The sequence below is a fragment of the Anabas testudineus genome, chromosome 1, assembly GCF_900324465.2.
Source record: "Anabas testudineus chromosome 1, fAnaTes1.2, whole genome shotgun sequence".
In the NCBI taxonomy this organism is placed as follows: domain Eukaryota; kingdom Metazoa; phylum Chordata; class Actinopteri; order Anabantiformes; family Anabantidae; genus Anabas; species Anabas testudineus.
In genome coordinates this window covers 1,452,727-1,468,288 of record NC_046610.1, presented here as the reverse complement: position 1 = coordinate 1,468,288, position 15,562 = coordinate 1,452,727, and the positions used below count along the sequence as shown (strand labels likewise).

The window sequence follows — 15,562 nt, the reverse complement described above, 5'->3', positions numbered from 1 at the left end:
TAATAGTAATGTAGTAATAGTAATGAGAGTTCTCCTAGTGCAACAGTCCGACTCACTGTGAGACAGATCAGATATGTCAGGCGTGGATGCACACACAGTACTGCTTAGTGGGAGATGCTCTGCACATGAGAACTGTTCCCAGAAGAGTTTTGTCTCAACAGGTTTTCCAGGACAACTGCTGCAAACGAGAAATCTCCAGTCTAGAAGTGTTCTGCACCAACTCCCCAGCATGTGCCTCTGTGGTTGCACTGAACCATTTGCAGGTAGACGTGAGGAACCAACACTTCACTGCATCAATGTTTAATAGATTATACTGTGAATGATGATGTTTAAGTGTCTGTGGAGTCGACTGAAGACGGTCCTCTCTGGTACACCGCTGTACAGCCTCACGTGTAGTTCCAGAAAAGACAAACGAGTGAGACGTCTCAACTGTAGAAGATCTCGTCACGTCGATTTCATTAATATCTCAGAATTGGTATCACTGCCGTGTAAATATAAGATACCACAGTATGTAACATCCTCATCGATGGATAAATGATGAAACACATATTGAATCATCATTTTGTATCTGTCTAAGATTTTTGTCATACTCTACAGGAGCACCTGAGGTCGTGTCAGTATGAGCTGATGCAGTGCACCAACCCAGGCTGCAGGACGGTCCTGGAGAGGAGATACCTGCAGGAGCACCTGAGCAACACCTGTCCTCACCGCATGGAGCCCTGCACACACTGCAGGCAGCTGCACCGACTCAGCCTCATGCAGGTAAAGACATGACCCAGCAGTGTGTAACCAGGCGACTGGACATAGAGCAAGATCTACATCGTTGTGTGTGTTCTTCAACGCCCCCTCTGAACATGGTGGCTTATCCAAACCTTTAGAATCTAACTGTAGTTATTTAGGTCTCTTCTTATGCTTGTGGTCCTTTGTTCTCAAGGATCATGTGCAGAGCTCCTGTCCAGATGTGGAGGTCGACTGTCCCAACAGCTGCTCCCAGACGGTTCCCAGACATAAGGTGAGCTCATCCTGTGATTCAGATCATAAACCTGCTCATACAGAACACTGATCAGCACCAACAAAGGTCCAGTGATTCTCCAGGAGGTTCTGGACTTGTTTCCTTTGTGATTTCTAAGCTAAATTCATGGTGTTTTTTTGTGATGGACTCAAAGACACTGACCCATTATTCATTTAAAAAGGCTCTCAGGTGCTTTTACATTTAAGAGCAGCAGGTTTGTCACGAATGCAGAATTAACGTTGGTGAGATCACAGCGTGACAGACAGAAACATATAATAATATAGTCATCTGTGATTCTCATAAACAGACTCGTGTTATGTGTGTTTCTCTTCCAGCTGACTGAGCACCGAGTCTCGTGTCCTGAGGTTCAGATTGACTGTTCTTACAGAAGGTTTGGCTGCTCTGTCCAGGTGTGTTCATCTAACAAAGCAGAAACAGTGCTGACTTGATGGAGTTTCCTGTGCTCATTGTCTGATAACGAGTTGTGTCCTGCAGGATAAAAGAGGGAAAGTGAAGCTGCATGAAGATGCTGCTGTCAATCATCACATGCTGCTGGTGATGAGGAGCAACACCAACCTGGAACAACAGGTATGTCTGTTAAAAGTGAACACGAGGGTCGAGAGCAAGGTTTGGAAGTCGTACTGTTCATATAGAGTAGAAACGTAAAAACACGGCTCCACTGGAAAGGACACAATAAAAGAAATGACTGTTAAAATAAAATAAACAAATAAATAAATCGACTACATAACAAAGACTTGATGATATAAATCACTGCAGCACTGAAACGCTCTCATAGAAAAACACTAGAAAACACGTTCAAAGAGGTTAAAACTGAAAATGAGAAAATCTAATATAGATTTAAGGTTAAGTTTTGCTACCATTCAGAAATAAACCAAACTTATCACCACAGAATTCTCTGTTCTCTGACAGGTGGGGGTTCTGAAGGAGGAGGCTTTGCTGAGGCAGCAGGAGGTCCAGACGGACAGTTTAGTGCTCAACGGACTGCAGAAGAAGATCCGACCGCTGCTGCAGCAGAGCAGCAGCCATGAACACATCGTCTCTACAGCTCAGGTTTAAGTCTCACTGTCTCCTCTCTGATCGTCCTGTCTTCAGTTTCTTTTATAAATCCATCATTTCATCTGTAACTTTGTGTCCTTCTCCAGAGTCAATTAAAGTCTGTGAGCAGTAGGTGCAGTTTATCTCTACGACTGAACAAAACACTTACACTTACACTTACTAACATTAAACTAGCACTGACATATGAAGGTGGTCCAACAGGGAGCATTCTGCATCTTGGGTACTTTTTCAGTACATTTTGTTGAAGTACTTCTACTCAAAGTAACAACCAGCTACAACCAGCTACACTCCACCCAACATGCAGCACTTCAGGTGCAGTACATGGGAACTCTCAAAACCTGAGCCCCTAATCACTATAACATCAGGATTTAATCGGGGATCCTAAACCATGTTACCTGTGTGTGTGATCAGAGGACTCTGAGCAGGCAGGAGGACGTCCTGTCCACTGTCCAGCTGGACCTCCAGCAGGTGTCTCGGGGACTTGGTTCTGGTCTGGAGGAACTGGAGCAGCTCAGACAGTCACTTAATGCTGTGATACAGGAGGTGTCGGCAGCAGAGGCCCTCAAAGAACACCTGGGTAATAAAACCTGCTTTGAATGTTTTCAAGTACTAGAGAAGTGAAAATACATGTTTTTAAAGGAGCTCATATTCAGATGGATCTTTAGTCTGCATGCACCTTAAAACTGGTGCTTCCTGCTGCCACAAGATGCAGTTTGAAGTTCAGTATGATAATGTTTGTTCAGGTTTCATCTGCATCACAGTTCAATTATTTTACCAATCTGAAACGTGAACGTTTGAAAAGTTTGAACTTTGAAAATCTGCCACCAAAAGTACCAGGATTTGTTGGACTTGGTCGTCTGTGTTCTCCTGTTTATCTGTAGGTCCTTCATGTAGTTCTGTATGTGTATTACTCCACCCTCAGTGGAGGCCGTTACTCCCGCTCAGTAAAACGCTGTTTGTTGATATTTTCCAGAAACATTAGAGGAAAACCTGAAGCGTCAGTCCGGTCTCCTCGAGCTCCACACCGCTCAGCTCAACCACAACAAGCAACACCTGCAGGAGCTCGAGGCCACGTCCTATGACGGCAAACTGATCTGGAAGATCCAGGACTTCAAGAAAAGGAGGGAAGCTGAAGCCAGCGGTCAAGCACCGTGTCTGACCAGTGTCCCGTTTCACATGGGACGATGCGGCTACAAAATGTCCATCAAAACCTATCTGAACGGGGACGGGGACGGAAGAGGGACTCACCTGTCCCTTTACGTGGTCCTGTTGCCAGGAGACTTTGATGCTCTGCTGCCGTGGCCTTTCAGACAAACAGTGTCTCTGTCTCTTCTGGATCAAAGTGGTGCTGGGAACCACCGGAGTCTCAGCTTCAGACCTGACCCAGCGTCCAAAAGCTTTCAACAACCTGCTGCAGATGCCGTGAGCAACGTCGCGGTTGGATTTTCAAGCTTCATTCCTCTTAACACATTAGAAACGCCACAAAATGCAGTGTACATTAAAGATGACACGCTGTTTGTCAAAGTGAAGGTGGACATGACGGGTTTAGACCAGCTCTGATCGACTCAGCTGGATTCAGTTTAATATCATAAGAAACTCTACAACAATTCAGCATCTTTACCAACATGTTGAACTCCACGTCAGAGTTATCTCAGGGATTTTTTAACGATGGTTTGTCAACAAAAAAATCTGAACATGTCATTTGTCTTTATTTTTATTTATTTCAACCTTATTACTGGATTATCTAAAAATACATATTCCCATTTAATTATTTAAGTCTGTGTTTCTAATTACTGATCCGATATTGTTGTTAAGCTGTTTATTGTTGCTCAGGAGTTATTTCAAAGTGGCAGCTATTGGAACACCACACTGTACTTCATAGGTTTGAAGAGTTCGAGCTACTTCTGCAGCATGTAAAGTCAATTCAAAAGACATTTTGTAAAAGTGGAGCTTGGCAGATTTTATCCTGTCTGTAGAATTTGATTTGCAGAGTTTGATCTCATACATTTACATATTTTCGCCGTGCTGTGAGAAACGACCACACACGACACACACTGCAGCTTAAAGTCAGTCACACAGACGCACTTCATCTCCTGTGCACTGGAACTGTAACGTACGTTAATGTACGCTCATGTATTTGAAGGACAAAAGTTGGATTACTGCAGTCTGAATGAGGTACTGATCCAGAGGTTTATCAGGTCAGTGAGCACGAAGAAATAAAGTCAGACGTTTAAACATTTCTCGTTTCTTCTATTGTTCTTGTTGTTTTCAGTCTTGTTGTTCTTTGTCGGTTCTCCGCAGCCTGTTTTCACCTGTTTTCACCTGTTTTCACCTGTTTTCAACTTCGCTCTCTGAAGATTTTCAGTCACCCAGGTCGTGGTTATCAGTGGCGACTGGACTTTAAGTTCTTGAAGATGTTTCATCTACAATCGAGAAGGCGAAAGGTGAAACGTCTTCAAGACCTTAAAGTCCAGTCGCCACTGAGCAGCATGTTTTGGGATTCAGCAGATATTAAAATAATTACTAACATCAATTAAAAATGTCCCAATTTAAAGGGTGGAAACAGAAGTTTAGACATTGGTGCTACAAGTGCATCCATCCATCCACACAGTAAACGACTGAGGCACATTTAATGGACTGACAGCTTTTCATATTGTCCCATTATTAAATTGCCTTTAACCTTTTAGTTCTGTTCAATCTATTGCAAAATAGGACAAATCTTTACAACATTGAGTCTCATACAAACTGAAATATGTACAGATACAAAGGGGGCAGAACAAGTATCACTGACTACAAGGGGAAGGTATAGTTAAACTATTTATTGAATACCAGTGACTGAGTTAACACAGAGACACAGAGGAACCAGATCCAAACCAGAACCCAGGATAGAGAGGTTCGGTGAACATGGTGTTGAAGGTGTGGAGGTGGATCAGTTTGTCAGAGGAGATTCTGTAGAAGGACAGAGTCCCAGCAGGACAGTCCAGGTACACTGCTGCTCTGTGAGAGTCGGAGGAGGAGACGTTTTTACTGGTATTATTGTGTCTGACTGAGAATCCATCATCGTCTGAACAGCACAGACTCCAGGACTGATCCGTAAATCCAAACCTGCTGTCAGAACTGCGCCCTTTTCTTCTGATTCTTCTGTAAGTCACTACAATATGAACATTTCCTTCCCACTCAACCTCCCAGTAGCAGCGACCAGTCAGACTGTTGCTGCACAGCAGCTGATGCCAGTGGTCAAATCTGTCTTTATGATACGGATACGGCTGCTTGTCCCTCACTACTGTCGCCTTCCTGTCAGAGAGTTCAAGGTTCCTGTGGACTGTGTTCTTATCCAGCATGAGTTCACAGACCCCTGAAAGAGACGATGAGACATAGTACAGCAGCTGATACCATCGACTGAGCGCATGTGTTAGATATGATCAACAGATCTACAACTGTGAACTGAGCACAGGCAAAGATTTATATCAAGTTCACACCTTTGTTTTCATGAATCTAACTGATCACACTTACACTTCCTCAGACCAGGTTGCAGCCTTTGTTCTCCACCATGTTCCACTCTGGAGAAAGAAACAGAGTCTGAATGAACCTTCAAGCACAGAAAAAGAAACTTGGACAAATGCTTGGAGTTTCTTTTTAGACATCACCACCAGCTCTGACCTCATCACTGTGACAGAGAGCCGTGTTTGTCTGTTCATACCTGAGAGTGTCCAGTCTCCACTGTGGATTCTGGAGTCCAGCAGACAGCAGCTTCACTCCTGACGCCCCTGGATGATTGTAGCTCAGGTCCAGCTCTTTCAGATGGGAGGGGTTGGATCTCAGAGCTGAGGCCAGAGAAGCACAGCCTTCCTCTGTGATCAGACAGCCTGACAGCCTGAACACACACACACACACACACACACACACACACACACACACACACACACACACACACACACACACACACACACACACACACACCTTTTCCATGTCTTATAAATGATTGAAACCTCGGATCCAGGATCATTGGATCAAGTAATAACCCTTGCAGGGCTAATTAAGAGGTCACGGGATGTGCTTCATGAAAAGGTTAACGAGGTGCTAGATGTAGTCCTGTCAGCTTTATCAACCTGTGACCTTCAACATGCGCTGCTGGGATGAGAGTCAGTACCTCTAAGTGTAAGACCATGGTTCTCTGCTGGAAAACAGTGGACTGCTCTCTTCAGGTTGGGAAAGAGTCTTTGCCCTAAAAAGTATCTTGGGAGGGTAAAATTGAGCGATATTTATTTGTGCATATCTACATTGTACTGGACTGTTTTGAACCTACTACCTCCACAGGATGGAGCAGCTGAACGTAGCTGAAGGGATGGATGGATGACTTAAATGTGAATGATACACTGTTTAATATAGCAAATACAAAATCGACGTATCTGTTTTTGAATCAGAACAATAAAACCAAGAGCATTCACATGAAATCACAGTTGCAGCTTTCAAGAATAATCTAAAAGGTAAAATTGAACTGATTTCTAATTTCTTAAATTAAATTAAGGTAGCACATTAAATTACAGGCTATGACATAGAGTGAACATTCATCTCCTTGTATTTAAATGGTCATTGTTTTAACAGTGGACGTCTAACCTCAGAGTTTCCAGTTCACAGTGTTGACTCTCCAGACCAGCAGAAAGCAGATCCACTCCTGAATCTTGCAGGTTGTTGTTACTCAGGTCCAACTCTCTCAGACAAGAGGACTGTGAACGGAGAACTGAGGCCAGAGCGCCACAGCTTCTCTTTGACAGGTCACAGCTACACAGCCTTAAAAAGGATGCACGGCACATGAGTACAAATATTTACTTGAGTTATATCTCACTTTTACACAAAGAGAGGTGAGAGAAAATACAGATTTAAACAGATTTAAAGAAAGAATTTAAAGAATACTGTGTCATTCTTTATAGATGACGAAACAACACTAAAATCTTTACAAATTACTGCAATTACAGGCCCCTTTACAGCCTACAGCACGACTGCCAGGGTGTCAGCGAGAGGCAAAACAAATTGGAGGCCAACACAGTTCACTTCAGGTTATTGAACCTAAAGGTCCGTAAAGGATGTATAAAACACAAGACTATGTGTAGAAGAACTTAAAGTCTTCAACTTTAAATAATATTTAATAAAAAGCAGGTAACAGACTCTGAAGCAACAATCCTCAGCTCGTCTGTGTGAGGGTGTGTGAGCTCTCAGCCTGACCATACCTGAGAGTGTCCAGTCTACAGAGTGACTCCTGCAGTGCAGCAGACAGCAGCTTCACTCCCAAGTCTCCAGAACGATTGTAGCTCAGGTTCAGTTCTCTCAGGTGTGAGGGGTTGGATTTCAGAGCTGAGGCCAAGGACACACACTCCTCCTCTTTGACAAGACAACCTGACAACCTATGAACACAGAAATTCAAGGACTAGAAACCATTAGGAATGTCACAAGTCTCGGTGTCATACACTGATTATAAATCAATACTTGACTCTGAATCCAATAAGTCTGGACGTTAACCTGTCTGACCAACAGACAACAGTAACCCTAACCCTAACAACAAGTACAAATTTTAAATAAAGAATTTACAAAGAAAATCCTTTTTGAAATATCTCTTTGACATGAATATTTCTGTTAAATAACATTTTAATTGTAATACTGACAAACAGCTATCTTCTGACCTGAGAGTTTCCAGTGTACAATGTGTGGACTTTAGTCCAGCAGACAGCAGCTTCACTCCTGAATCCTGAAGGTTGTTGTTACTCAGGTCCAGTTCTGTCAGACTAGAGGACTGGGAGCTGAGAACTGAAGCCAAAGCTTCAAAGCTTCGCTCTGACAGATCACAGCCACTCAGCCTTAAAAAACGACATGAAGTAAATTTGAGAATCATATTCAACCTGAGTTCTAACTACATTTTGGTAGGCACTACCTGTAGGATACTGTACCAACTAAGAATGATCTAAGAACATGTTAAATTATATCTGTGACCACTGATAACATTTTTAACTTCAAGATGCAATAAAAAAGAATTTGGTAGTAGACAACTTATTTTAAAAGGATATAAACACAGATCAACTAAAGAACGTGCAACACAGAAACAAACATAAATGCTGAAAGTCTTCTTTTTCCTTTTATATGTCGACATCTGTTCTAATGACACGTACATTGTGAGTTGTGAGAGGTGGATTTTTTCATCTTGGCTTCTAGTTCTGATTTTCATGCTTAGCTAAGCTGCACTGGACATGTGAAGACATGTGAACCGCCATCCATGCTTTAAGGTACATTGAATATAAAATATGAGAGTTATGAATGTTGTAAATCACCTTTTAATTGATACAGTAAATGGAGTTCTGCATAAACTGGAGGCATCTGGGTGTAAAGGTCTTCTTACCCAAGTCTCTGGAGTTTGGAGTTAGGATTTTTGAGCCCATCACAGAGCAAAGACATTCCAGAGTCCTGCAGTTTATTTCTACTCAGGTCCAACTCCTCCAGACCAGAAGACCTCAGACTGAGAACTGATGAAATAGACTTGCAGCATCTGTCAGTGAGGTTACAGTCACTTAACCTACAGTGAAAAACAAAACATCATTTTGTGAACTTGTTCTCTAAAACACAAGCAGAGAGCAGCATGTTTTTTTAGACCAGATACTCACAAAGCTGTCTTTGACACTTTGAGCACGGGCAGCAGCCTCTCCAGAGCTTCATCTGATCTGGAGTATTTCTTCAGGTCAAAGACTTCCAGGTCTTCGTCGGAAACAAGCAGCACATAGGCCAGAGCTGACAAGTGTGCAGGGGAGATTTTACCAACATCTCCCGAGCTCTGGTACTTTTGGACTTGCTCCACCAGAGACTGATCACCCAGCTCATTCAAACAGTGGAACAGATTAATGCTCTTCTCATAGTAAGAAAGGTTCTTGATCTTATTGTGAATGTACTTGATCGTCTCCTGGCTGCTCTGCAGATGTCGTCCTTTAAATCCGAAGGTTTTCTGAAGAAGTTTCTGATTCTTATCCTGTGATGAACCGAGCAGGAAGCGCAGAAACAAGTCCCACTGTCCATGTTTGGATGTCAAGGCCATATCTACAGCACTTTTGTAGAGATTAGTAATATTTCCTTTATATTTGACCCTTGTCTGAATCAGGTTTTCTCCACGCTCTATAAATGCCTCTAGGACATACAGAGCTGCCACAAACTCCTGAACACTCAAATGTATAAAGGAGTAAGTGTCCTGTCTGTGAAGACCACATTCTTTTCTTATGATCTGTGTACAAACTCCTGAATAAACTGCTGCTTGTTTCAGGTCAATGTTATAATCTCTCAGATCATCGTCACTGAAGATTATGTTGCCCTTCTGGAGCTGCTCAAACGCCAGCTTTCCCAGTTTCATGATCACATCCTTGTCTGCTGCGTCGTCCTGATAACTTCTCTCGTGTTTCCGTTTGGTCTGGATGATGAGGAAGTGTGTGTACATTTCACTCACCGTCTTTGGCAGCTCACTCTCCTGAGTGCCTGTGAGCAGATCCTGGAGAGCTGTGGCTGAGATCCAGCAGAACACTGGGATGTGGCACATGATGTACAGACTTCTCAGGGGTTTTGACTGAAGATGGTTCCAGATCCTCTGAACCATATTCTGGTCCCAGATGTTCTTTTGGAAGTACTCCTCCTTCTGCTCATCGTTAAAACCTCGTACCTCAGTCACCCTGTTGATGAACTCTGGAGGAATCTTACTGGCTGCAGCCGGTCTACTTGTGATCCACACTGAGGCTTTGTGCAGCAGTTTTCCTTTGATTAAATTGGTCAGCAGGGCGTCTACTGTTGTCCTCTCAGTAACACTGCGACACATCTGATTCTTCTCAAAGTCCAGAGGGAGTTTGCTTTCGTCCAGTCCATCAAAGATGAACAAAACCCTTGAAGTGTTGTAGTCTGACACGTCCAGATCCTTCACCTCATCAAAGTAGTGACCTATCAACTCTGTAAGACTCCAACACTTGTCTTTTATTAAATTCAAGTCTCTGAACGTGAAGGGAAATATGAACTGAATGGTTTGGTTGGCTGCTCCCTCTGCCCAGTCATGAGTGAATTTCTGCACAGCAACAGTTTTACCAATGCCAGCGATTCCCTTTGTCAGGACTCTGTGGGGCGGGTTCTCTTCGTGTGATAAAGGTTTGAAAAGATCATTGAGGTGGATTTTCCGCTCCTCACCGGGACACTTTGTGCTCTCTAACTCAATCACTTCGTGTTCAGTGTTCACCTCCCCGCTGCCTCCCTCTGTGATGTAGAGCTCTGTGTAGATCCTGTTTAAAGGAGCTGATGAACCAACTTCTTTTGTTCCTTGAAACAGATTCTTTGTTTTATCTAGAAGGTAAGATTTTAATTCCTCTTGGCACCTTTGGATATTTTCTGAAAGACAAATTTAAGTTTGATAGATTGTTGCATGGATGTATTTGCTCATTAGGTTATGAAATTCTCTATGTCAGTGTGGACAAAACTGAAATACCAGAAATAGAGAAAAGAGAACTGAACTACACCAGTTATTTAGAAAGTCCAGAACGGGGTCTTATAGTTCAAATGAGAATAATATTACTATTAAAAATAAACCCAGCTGATTTTAAATAATTACATCATGAGCTGGCTCTCATGCTGTAATACTAAGGATTCGATGAGTTACTGAGACACCAGTCAGAGGCTCTAGTCATGTTCTGCTTGCTGTGATTTGCTTTGTTTCCATAATGAAGCTGTGAAAGTTCCAGTACCTGTGGTTTCAGGAGAAACGACGGCCTTTTCTGTCGATGCAGGAGACTGAGCTGGGAAAGAAACAAACAACACCTCTGAACAAATTAACGTATAAAGCTGAAGAAAAAGTGAAGTCACTGTGTAATTTTCCTGGTTTCCTGCTAAAATTGATCATGACACCTTTGGTCTTGGCCAAGGTCACAGATATCAACACACACTTTCATGCAACCCATCATATAGAGTGATGGTGGAAAAAATAGGTAGTTTTCTATTTGAAAACCTTTGGCAGCAAAAACCTCAAGCGTCTAGTAGCTGTGGATAAGAGCTGCATCCAGAACGTACAGGCAGAACTTTGGACCATTGGACCATCTTCAGCACGTCTGCTGGGCTGAACCCTGGACTCTGACTAGACCTCTCCAAGTGATAAACTTTTGTGTCTCGTGATTTAATTCTACATTACACCCAACATAGTGCTGCATATTCTCCCATTTCTATCAATTGTTAACTTGTCCACAGGACATTTTCCCAGTAGTGTAGTGCACTGTAAGGATCTTTGGTGCTTTGTTTGAAATGACTTCCTCCTTGGAGTCCTATCATCTGTTCAGTGTTCTGTGAATGGTTGACTAATGACAGAGATGTTAACCAGCTCTGTGATATTAAACTGTAACCCTTCACGGATACATACAGAATCAACAGCTACTGATCGTAGGTCTACTGAGAAGTCTTCTCTGTGAGGCATGACTCACATCAAGTGGTTGAATAGCACACTGATGCTGTTTGGGTGCTTTTATGCATCAGGGCAGCACTAAAGTGCACCTCTGACCTTGTTTCGTTGATTGGAGTCTAGGTTTGCTTAGTCTTCGTTGATATTTCACATTTAATGACCAATTACTCAGAAAACCGGGAAACTACAAAATCATCATTACTTTTTTTTCTTGCATTTGTAATTAAAAACATTTAGTTTTAGAAATTCTGGGGCAACATTTACCATATGTGTTGTTGACGTTGATGGTAAGATCTCTTTTCACATTAACACCAGTCAACTGAGGTATGTTGACCACGCTTCCATTCTGGGAGGTGACGGTCATGTTTCCAGTGTCCTTTTGAGTTATACCTAAATGACACCAGACAAAACAATCAAGATCAAGTTTCACTTCCCCTTTAATCTTGTCAAAACCCAAATGTGTGAAAGGTTTAGGGGGAAAAAACCTTGATGTTACACAAGGGAATAACTCACGCACAAAAGACATTTAACACCACCTTCACCTTATCTGAGATGTTTTTTTACATTCACTAATTTTGTGCACAATAATTGACAGAGAACTCCAGACATTATGGTTAGTGGGACTATCAGAGGGTTGGTTTGTCCATATTCAACATTTAGAGATTTCTCTATATAAATATGTTTTTTAATATTGTTCATCTGCACTTGCAGCAACAATCTTTTGATAAAAGTGGTGTTGACGCCTCATGACACAGGAAAACTAACGGGCGTTTCAGGAAGTCGAGAATGTTTAGTGTCAATAAAGCCAAAAAAATGACTTTACAAGCATGATGTATTTTTAATAACTATACTATTTTAACTATTTTAATTACTAGTCAGTCGTGTGTGTGTGTGTGTGTGTGTCAGCAGGTTATATTGTGTGTGTTTGCACACACCTTACCGTTACCCTTCTAAATACCAGAGATGCATGCAGTCACTAGTTGATTTTGTTACTTGCACAGAAGGGACAGAGAAAAAACGACAGACGTCAACTGTACTTTCATTTTTACTGTTTGTTCTACCAACTGCTTGTAAGACTTGGCCGAGGACTTTGGGTATTTTACACCCAGGAAATGAAACTACTAGGAAAGTAACTGACCATCTTACCATACTGTGATGTATCAGGAACCACAGCCAGGTCAGTCGTAAACCAGTTCCCCATTGTGCAGTTCTACATGCAGCTCTCCAACATCCAACTTCCAAAATCAAAAAAATATCAGAAACACTCTACACACACACACACACACACACACACACACACACACACACCACACACACACACAACACACACACACACACACACACACCACACACACACACACACACACACACAGAGCTTGTTGCTGCATTTCTGTCCTTACTTTCATTTATCCTCTGAATAGTCTTCATCCCTCTGGCAGCACTCAGGACTGAAATGAAACCAAACTGTTTCCCTGTCTTTAGTCTGAACTGCTGCTTGGATTTTCTTTTTAGTGAAAGCAGGAAACGATTCGGCTTTTGGTCACGCCCAGTGACTCATTATGTTTTGCCCATGAATTTGCTGCCAGTTTATTAATTTTATGTCTCAAATGTGGTGATACAACTAAAGTTTCTATTGAAGAAAAGGTGATATTCATGAACATAAGTTTTACATGACGTCTTGTATTAATGTGGTTTATGGTGAGACAGCTGCTTTGTGCTGCACTTAAAAAGAGAATTACTGCATCTAATAAGACTAGAAGGAAAAGAGTTACGTAAACCCGTCTGTCTGATCTCACAACGTATCGCATGACAGATCAAGCAGTTAATATGTGATATTTGTCTACTGCAAAGATTAGGTGTCGTGTCGCTATGTAAGGTCTGGTACACACAGTAAGAATCGTGAGAGTAGGTGGAATAGCATCAACAATAGAGGTGCCGTTATATTGTGGTTGGAAAAGAATTGGCAAGAGAGATCTCCTACGTTAGTTCACTCTTCACATATAAAGCACTTCATAATCAGGCTCCATCTTATCTTAAAGACCTCATAGTTCCATATCTTCCAAGCAGAACTCTCCGTTCTCAGACTGCAGGTTTACTTGTGGTTCCTAGAGTTTCCAAATGTAGAATGGGAGGCAGAGCCTTTAGCTACCAAGCCCCTCTCCTGTGGAACCAGCTCCCAGTTCAGGTTCTGGAGGCAGACACCCTCTCCACATTTAAGACTAGACTTAAAACTTTCCTTTATAAATCCTATAGTTAGAGATGGATCAGGTGACTCTGAACCATCTCTTAGTTCTGCTGGGGGACCTCTACTGATACACTGAGCTCCTCTCCTCTCTCAGAACGCTAATGTAGACAGATGTAGTAAAATTGACATAACAACAAAATGTAATCATTTGCAAATGTCATAAATCCACATTTTATTTAAAAAAAACAAACAAATGTTTTAAGAAAATATTTTTTGAAATTGACGGCAGCAACATGTGTCAGAAAAACGGGAACAGAGAACAAAAGGGTGGAAGAGTGGGAAGAACAACACGTGATCAACATTACTGGGTATAGAAAGAACATGTTAGAGAGTAAGAATCTCTCAGAACTGTTACAAACTAATAAATTAGGCAAGAGATAAACAAAGACGGGTTTTATTTACCACTGCAGGGAGAAATAAACGGTGGGTAATCCACGAAAGAGTCCATGAAACAATCCGTGGAGGGTATAGTGTATGCAACACACCAGCAACGAACTGAGGACTGAACGGAGCTTTTAAGGAAATGAGGACACAGGTGAAACAAAACCACTGTCAAACTCCAGGTGAGTGGAGGCTGAGGAAGTCCAAATATGGGTATATGGCAGGAAGTGGCTGGAGAAGGTGAAAACAGGAGGGAAACAAAACCAAAACCAACCAAAGAGGACGAGGCAGGAATCGTAACAAGAAGTAAAGAGGGGCAGAGGTTCACTACACTGTAAGAAGCTGCGTCTCCAAATAGTCAATTAGTTCAAAGTAAAACTTTAAAGACTTTGAATATGAGATAAAATCAATCTTTATTAAGTACACTACAACGAAATTGTGTACTTTCTGAGGAGACTCAGGTCCTTCAACGTCTGCAGCAACATGAAGGTGGCAGACACTAAACAAACTGATCAGGAGGGCTGGCTCTGTTCTGGGGGTGGAGCTGGACCCTCTACATGTTGTAGCTGAGAGGAGGATGCTGTCTAAACTCCTCTCAGTCCTGGACCATCCCTCCCACCCACTGCACAGTGTGTTGGACAGAGGAGCACGTTCATGTTCTCCACAGAGAACCACAGGAGGTCCTTTCTACCTGTGGCCATCAATCTTTATAATTTATCTAAAGGACAAAGGACACTTGTTCGAGGACAGTGACGCTCACATATTAGACAGAGAAGACAAGTGGTTTGAAGAACGGGTGCAGGACAGTTTGCATGTGTAAATCAACACCCCCTCTCTCAACAGGGGTGGAGGACATAGACAGAACCTGTCTCCTATTTATCATGCTGCCCTTTCATCCATCCCCAGTAAGATCAGGACCAGTTCACACCTGCACCAGGTTGGACACACTTAACAACCTACTTTAGGTTCAGACTGAAGAAGCTACTTACAAGAAGGAAGTCCAGTTATTATGACTCAACTTCCAGATAACTTCACATGGATGACTGAGAATCTTTAAAGACTAATGTATGATGCAAGTTGTGGCCTGTAAATCAAACATTTCCAAGATACTAGAAATGTGTTGGTTTTTACATTGAGATTATTCCTAAAACTGTTGGAGTATAATTTATTACTGCCCCTGTCTAACCATTGAAAGCTTTGATTAATTCAGTTTAAAAACTGGTTGTTAAGTCCTTATTTTCCATTTAGTCAACTGTCAGTTATACTATCTGCAATATGTTTAGTCTAGTCTTAAATGTAGAGAGGGTGTCTGCCTCCAGAACCTGAACTGGGAGCTGGTTCCACAGGAGAGGGGCTTGGTAGCTAAAGGCTCTGCCTCCCATTCTACATTTGG

The 15,562-nt window shown here is 42.2% G+C and overlaps 2 protein-coding genes across 5 annotated transcripts in view; one reads left to right on the top strand and one right to left on the bottom strand.

Moving 5' to 3' along the window:
- Window positions 1-4,329, top strand: part of traf5 (Tnf receptor-associated factor 5) — an 11,180-nt gene extending 6,851 nt beyond the window's left edge. For both annotated transcript variants that reach the window (XM_026360080.1, XM_026360079.1), the window contains 8 exons: window positions 162-263; window positions 598-762; window positions 935-1,012; window positions 1,348-1,422; window positions 1,508-1,600; window positions 1,943-2,083; window positions 2,501-2,666; window positions 3,063-4,329. In XM_026360080.1, the coding sequence (XP_026215865.1) occupies window positions 162-263; window positions 598-762; window positions 935-1,012; window positions 1,348-1,422; window positions 1,508-1,600; window positions 1,943-2,083; window positions 2,501-2,666; window positions 3,063-3,649 (1,407 nt within the window). In that variant the 3' untranslated portion in view covers window positions 3,650-4,329. The remainder of the gene's footprint in view (window positions 1-161; window positions 264-597; window positions 763-934; window positions 1,013-1,347; window positions 1,423-1,507; window positions 1,601-1,942; window positions 2,084-2,500; window positions 2,667-3,062) is intronic.
- Window positions 4,330-4,702: 373 nt separating this feature from the next.
- Window positions 4,703-14,326, bottom strand: LOC117152870 (NACHT, LRR and PYD domains-containing protein 12-like). Of its 3 annotated transcripts, none has more exons than XM_033326040.1 (12): window positions 14,191-14,308; window positions 12,690-12,778; window positions 11,808-11,933; window positions 10,840-10,890; window positions 8,740-10,486; window positions 8,478-8,651; window positions 7,768-7,941; window positions 7,318-7,491; window positions 6,707-6,880; window positions 5,790-5,963; window positions 5,603-5,649; window positions 4,703-5,444 (listed from the first exon to the last, which is right to left on the bottom strand). In XM_033326040.1, the coding sequence occupies exons 2-12, from the start codon at window positions 12,742-12,744 to the stop codon at window positions 4,930-4,932; spliced, it is 3,411 nt and encodes a 1,136-aa protein (XP_033181931.1). In that variant the 5' UTR covers window positions 12,745-12,778; window positions 14,191-14,308; the 3' UTR covers window positions 4,703-4,929. The 3 variants fall into 3 exon arrangements, with proteins under 3 accessions (XP_033181931.1, XP_033181932.1, XP_033181933.1); XM_033326041.1 differs by lacking the exon at window positions 14,191-14,308 and adding an exon at window positions 12,944-13,592; XM_033326042.1 differs by lacking the exon at window positions 12,690-12,778 and having other exon boundaries at window positions 14,191-14,326.
- Window positions 14,327-15,562: the final 1,236 nt, after the last annotated feature.

What these genes read in the sequence shown, in the direction of transcription:
- LOC117152870 (XM_033326040.1), bottom strand. Translation starts at nt 12,744, where the DNA reads ATGGGGAACTGGTTTACGACTGACCTGGCTGTGGTTCCTGATACATCA. An exon ending in CGTTTCTCCTGAAACCACAG is followed by an intron (nt 10,487 to 10,839) that starts GTACTGGAACTT and finishes TTTGTCTTTCAG; the next exon opens with AAAATATCCAAAGGTGCCAA. An exon ending in TCCAAACTCCAGAGACTTGG is followed by an intron (nt 7,942 to 8,477) that starts GTAAGAAGACCT and finishes TCGTTTTTTAAG; the next exon opens with GCTGAGTGGCTGTGATCTGT.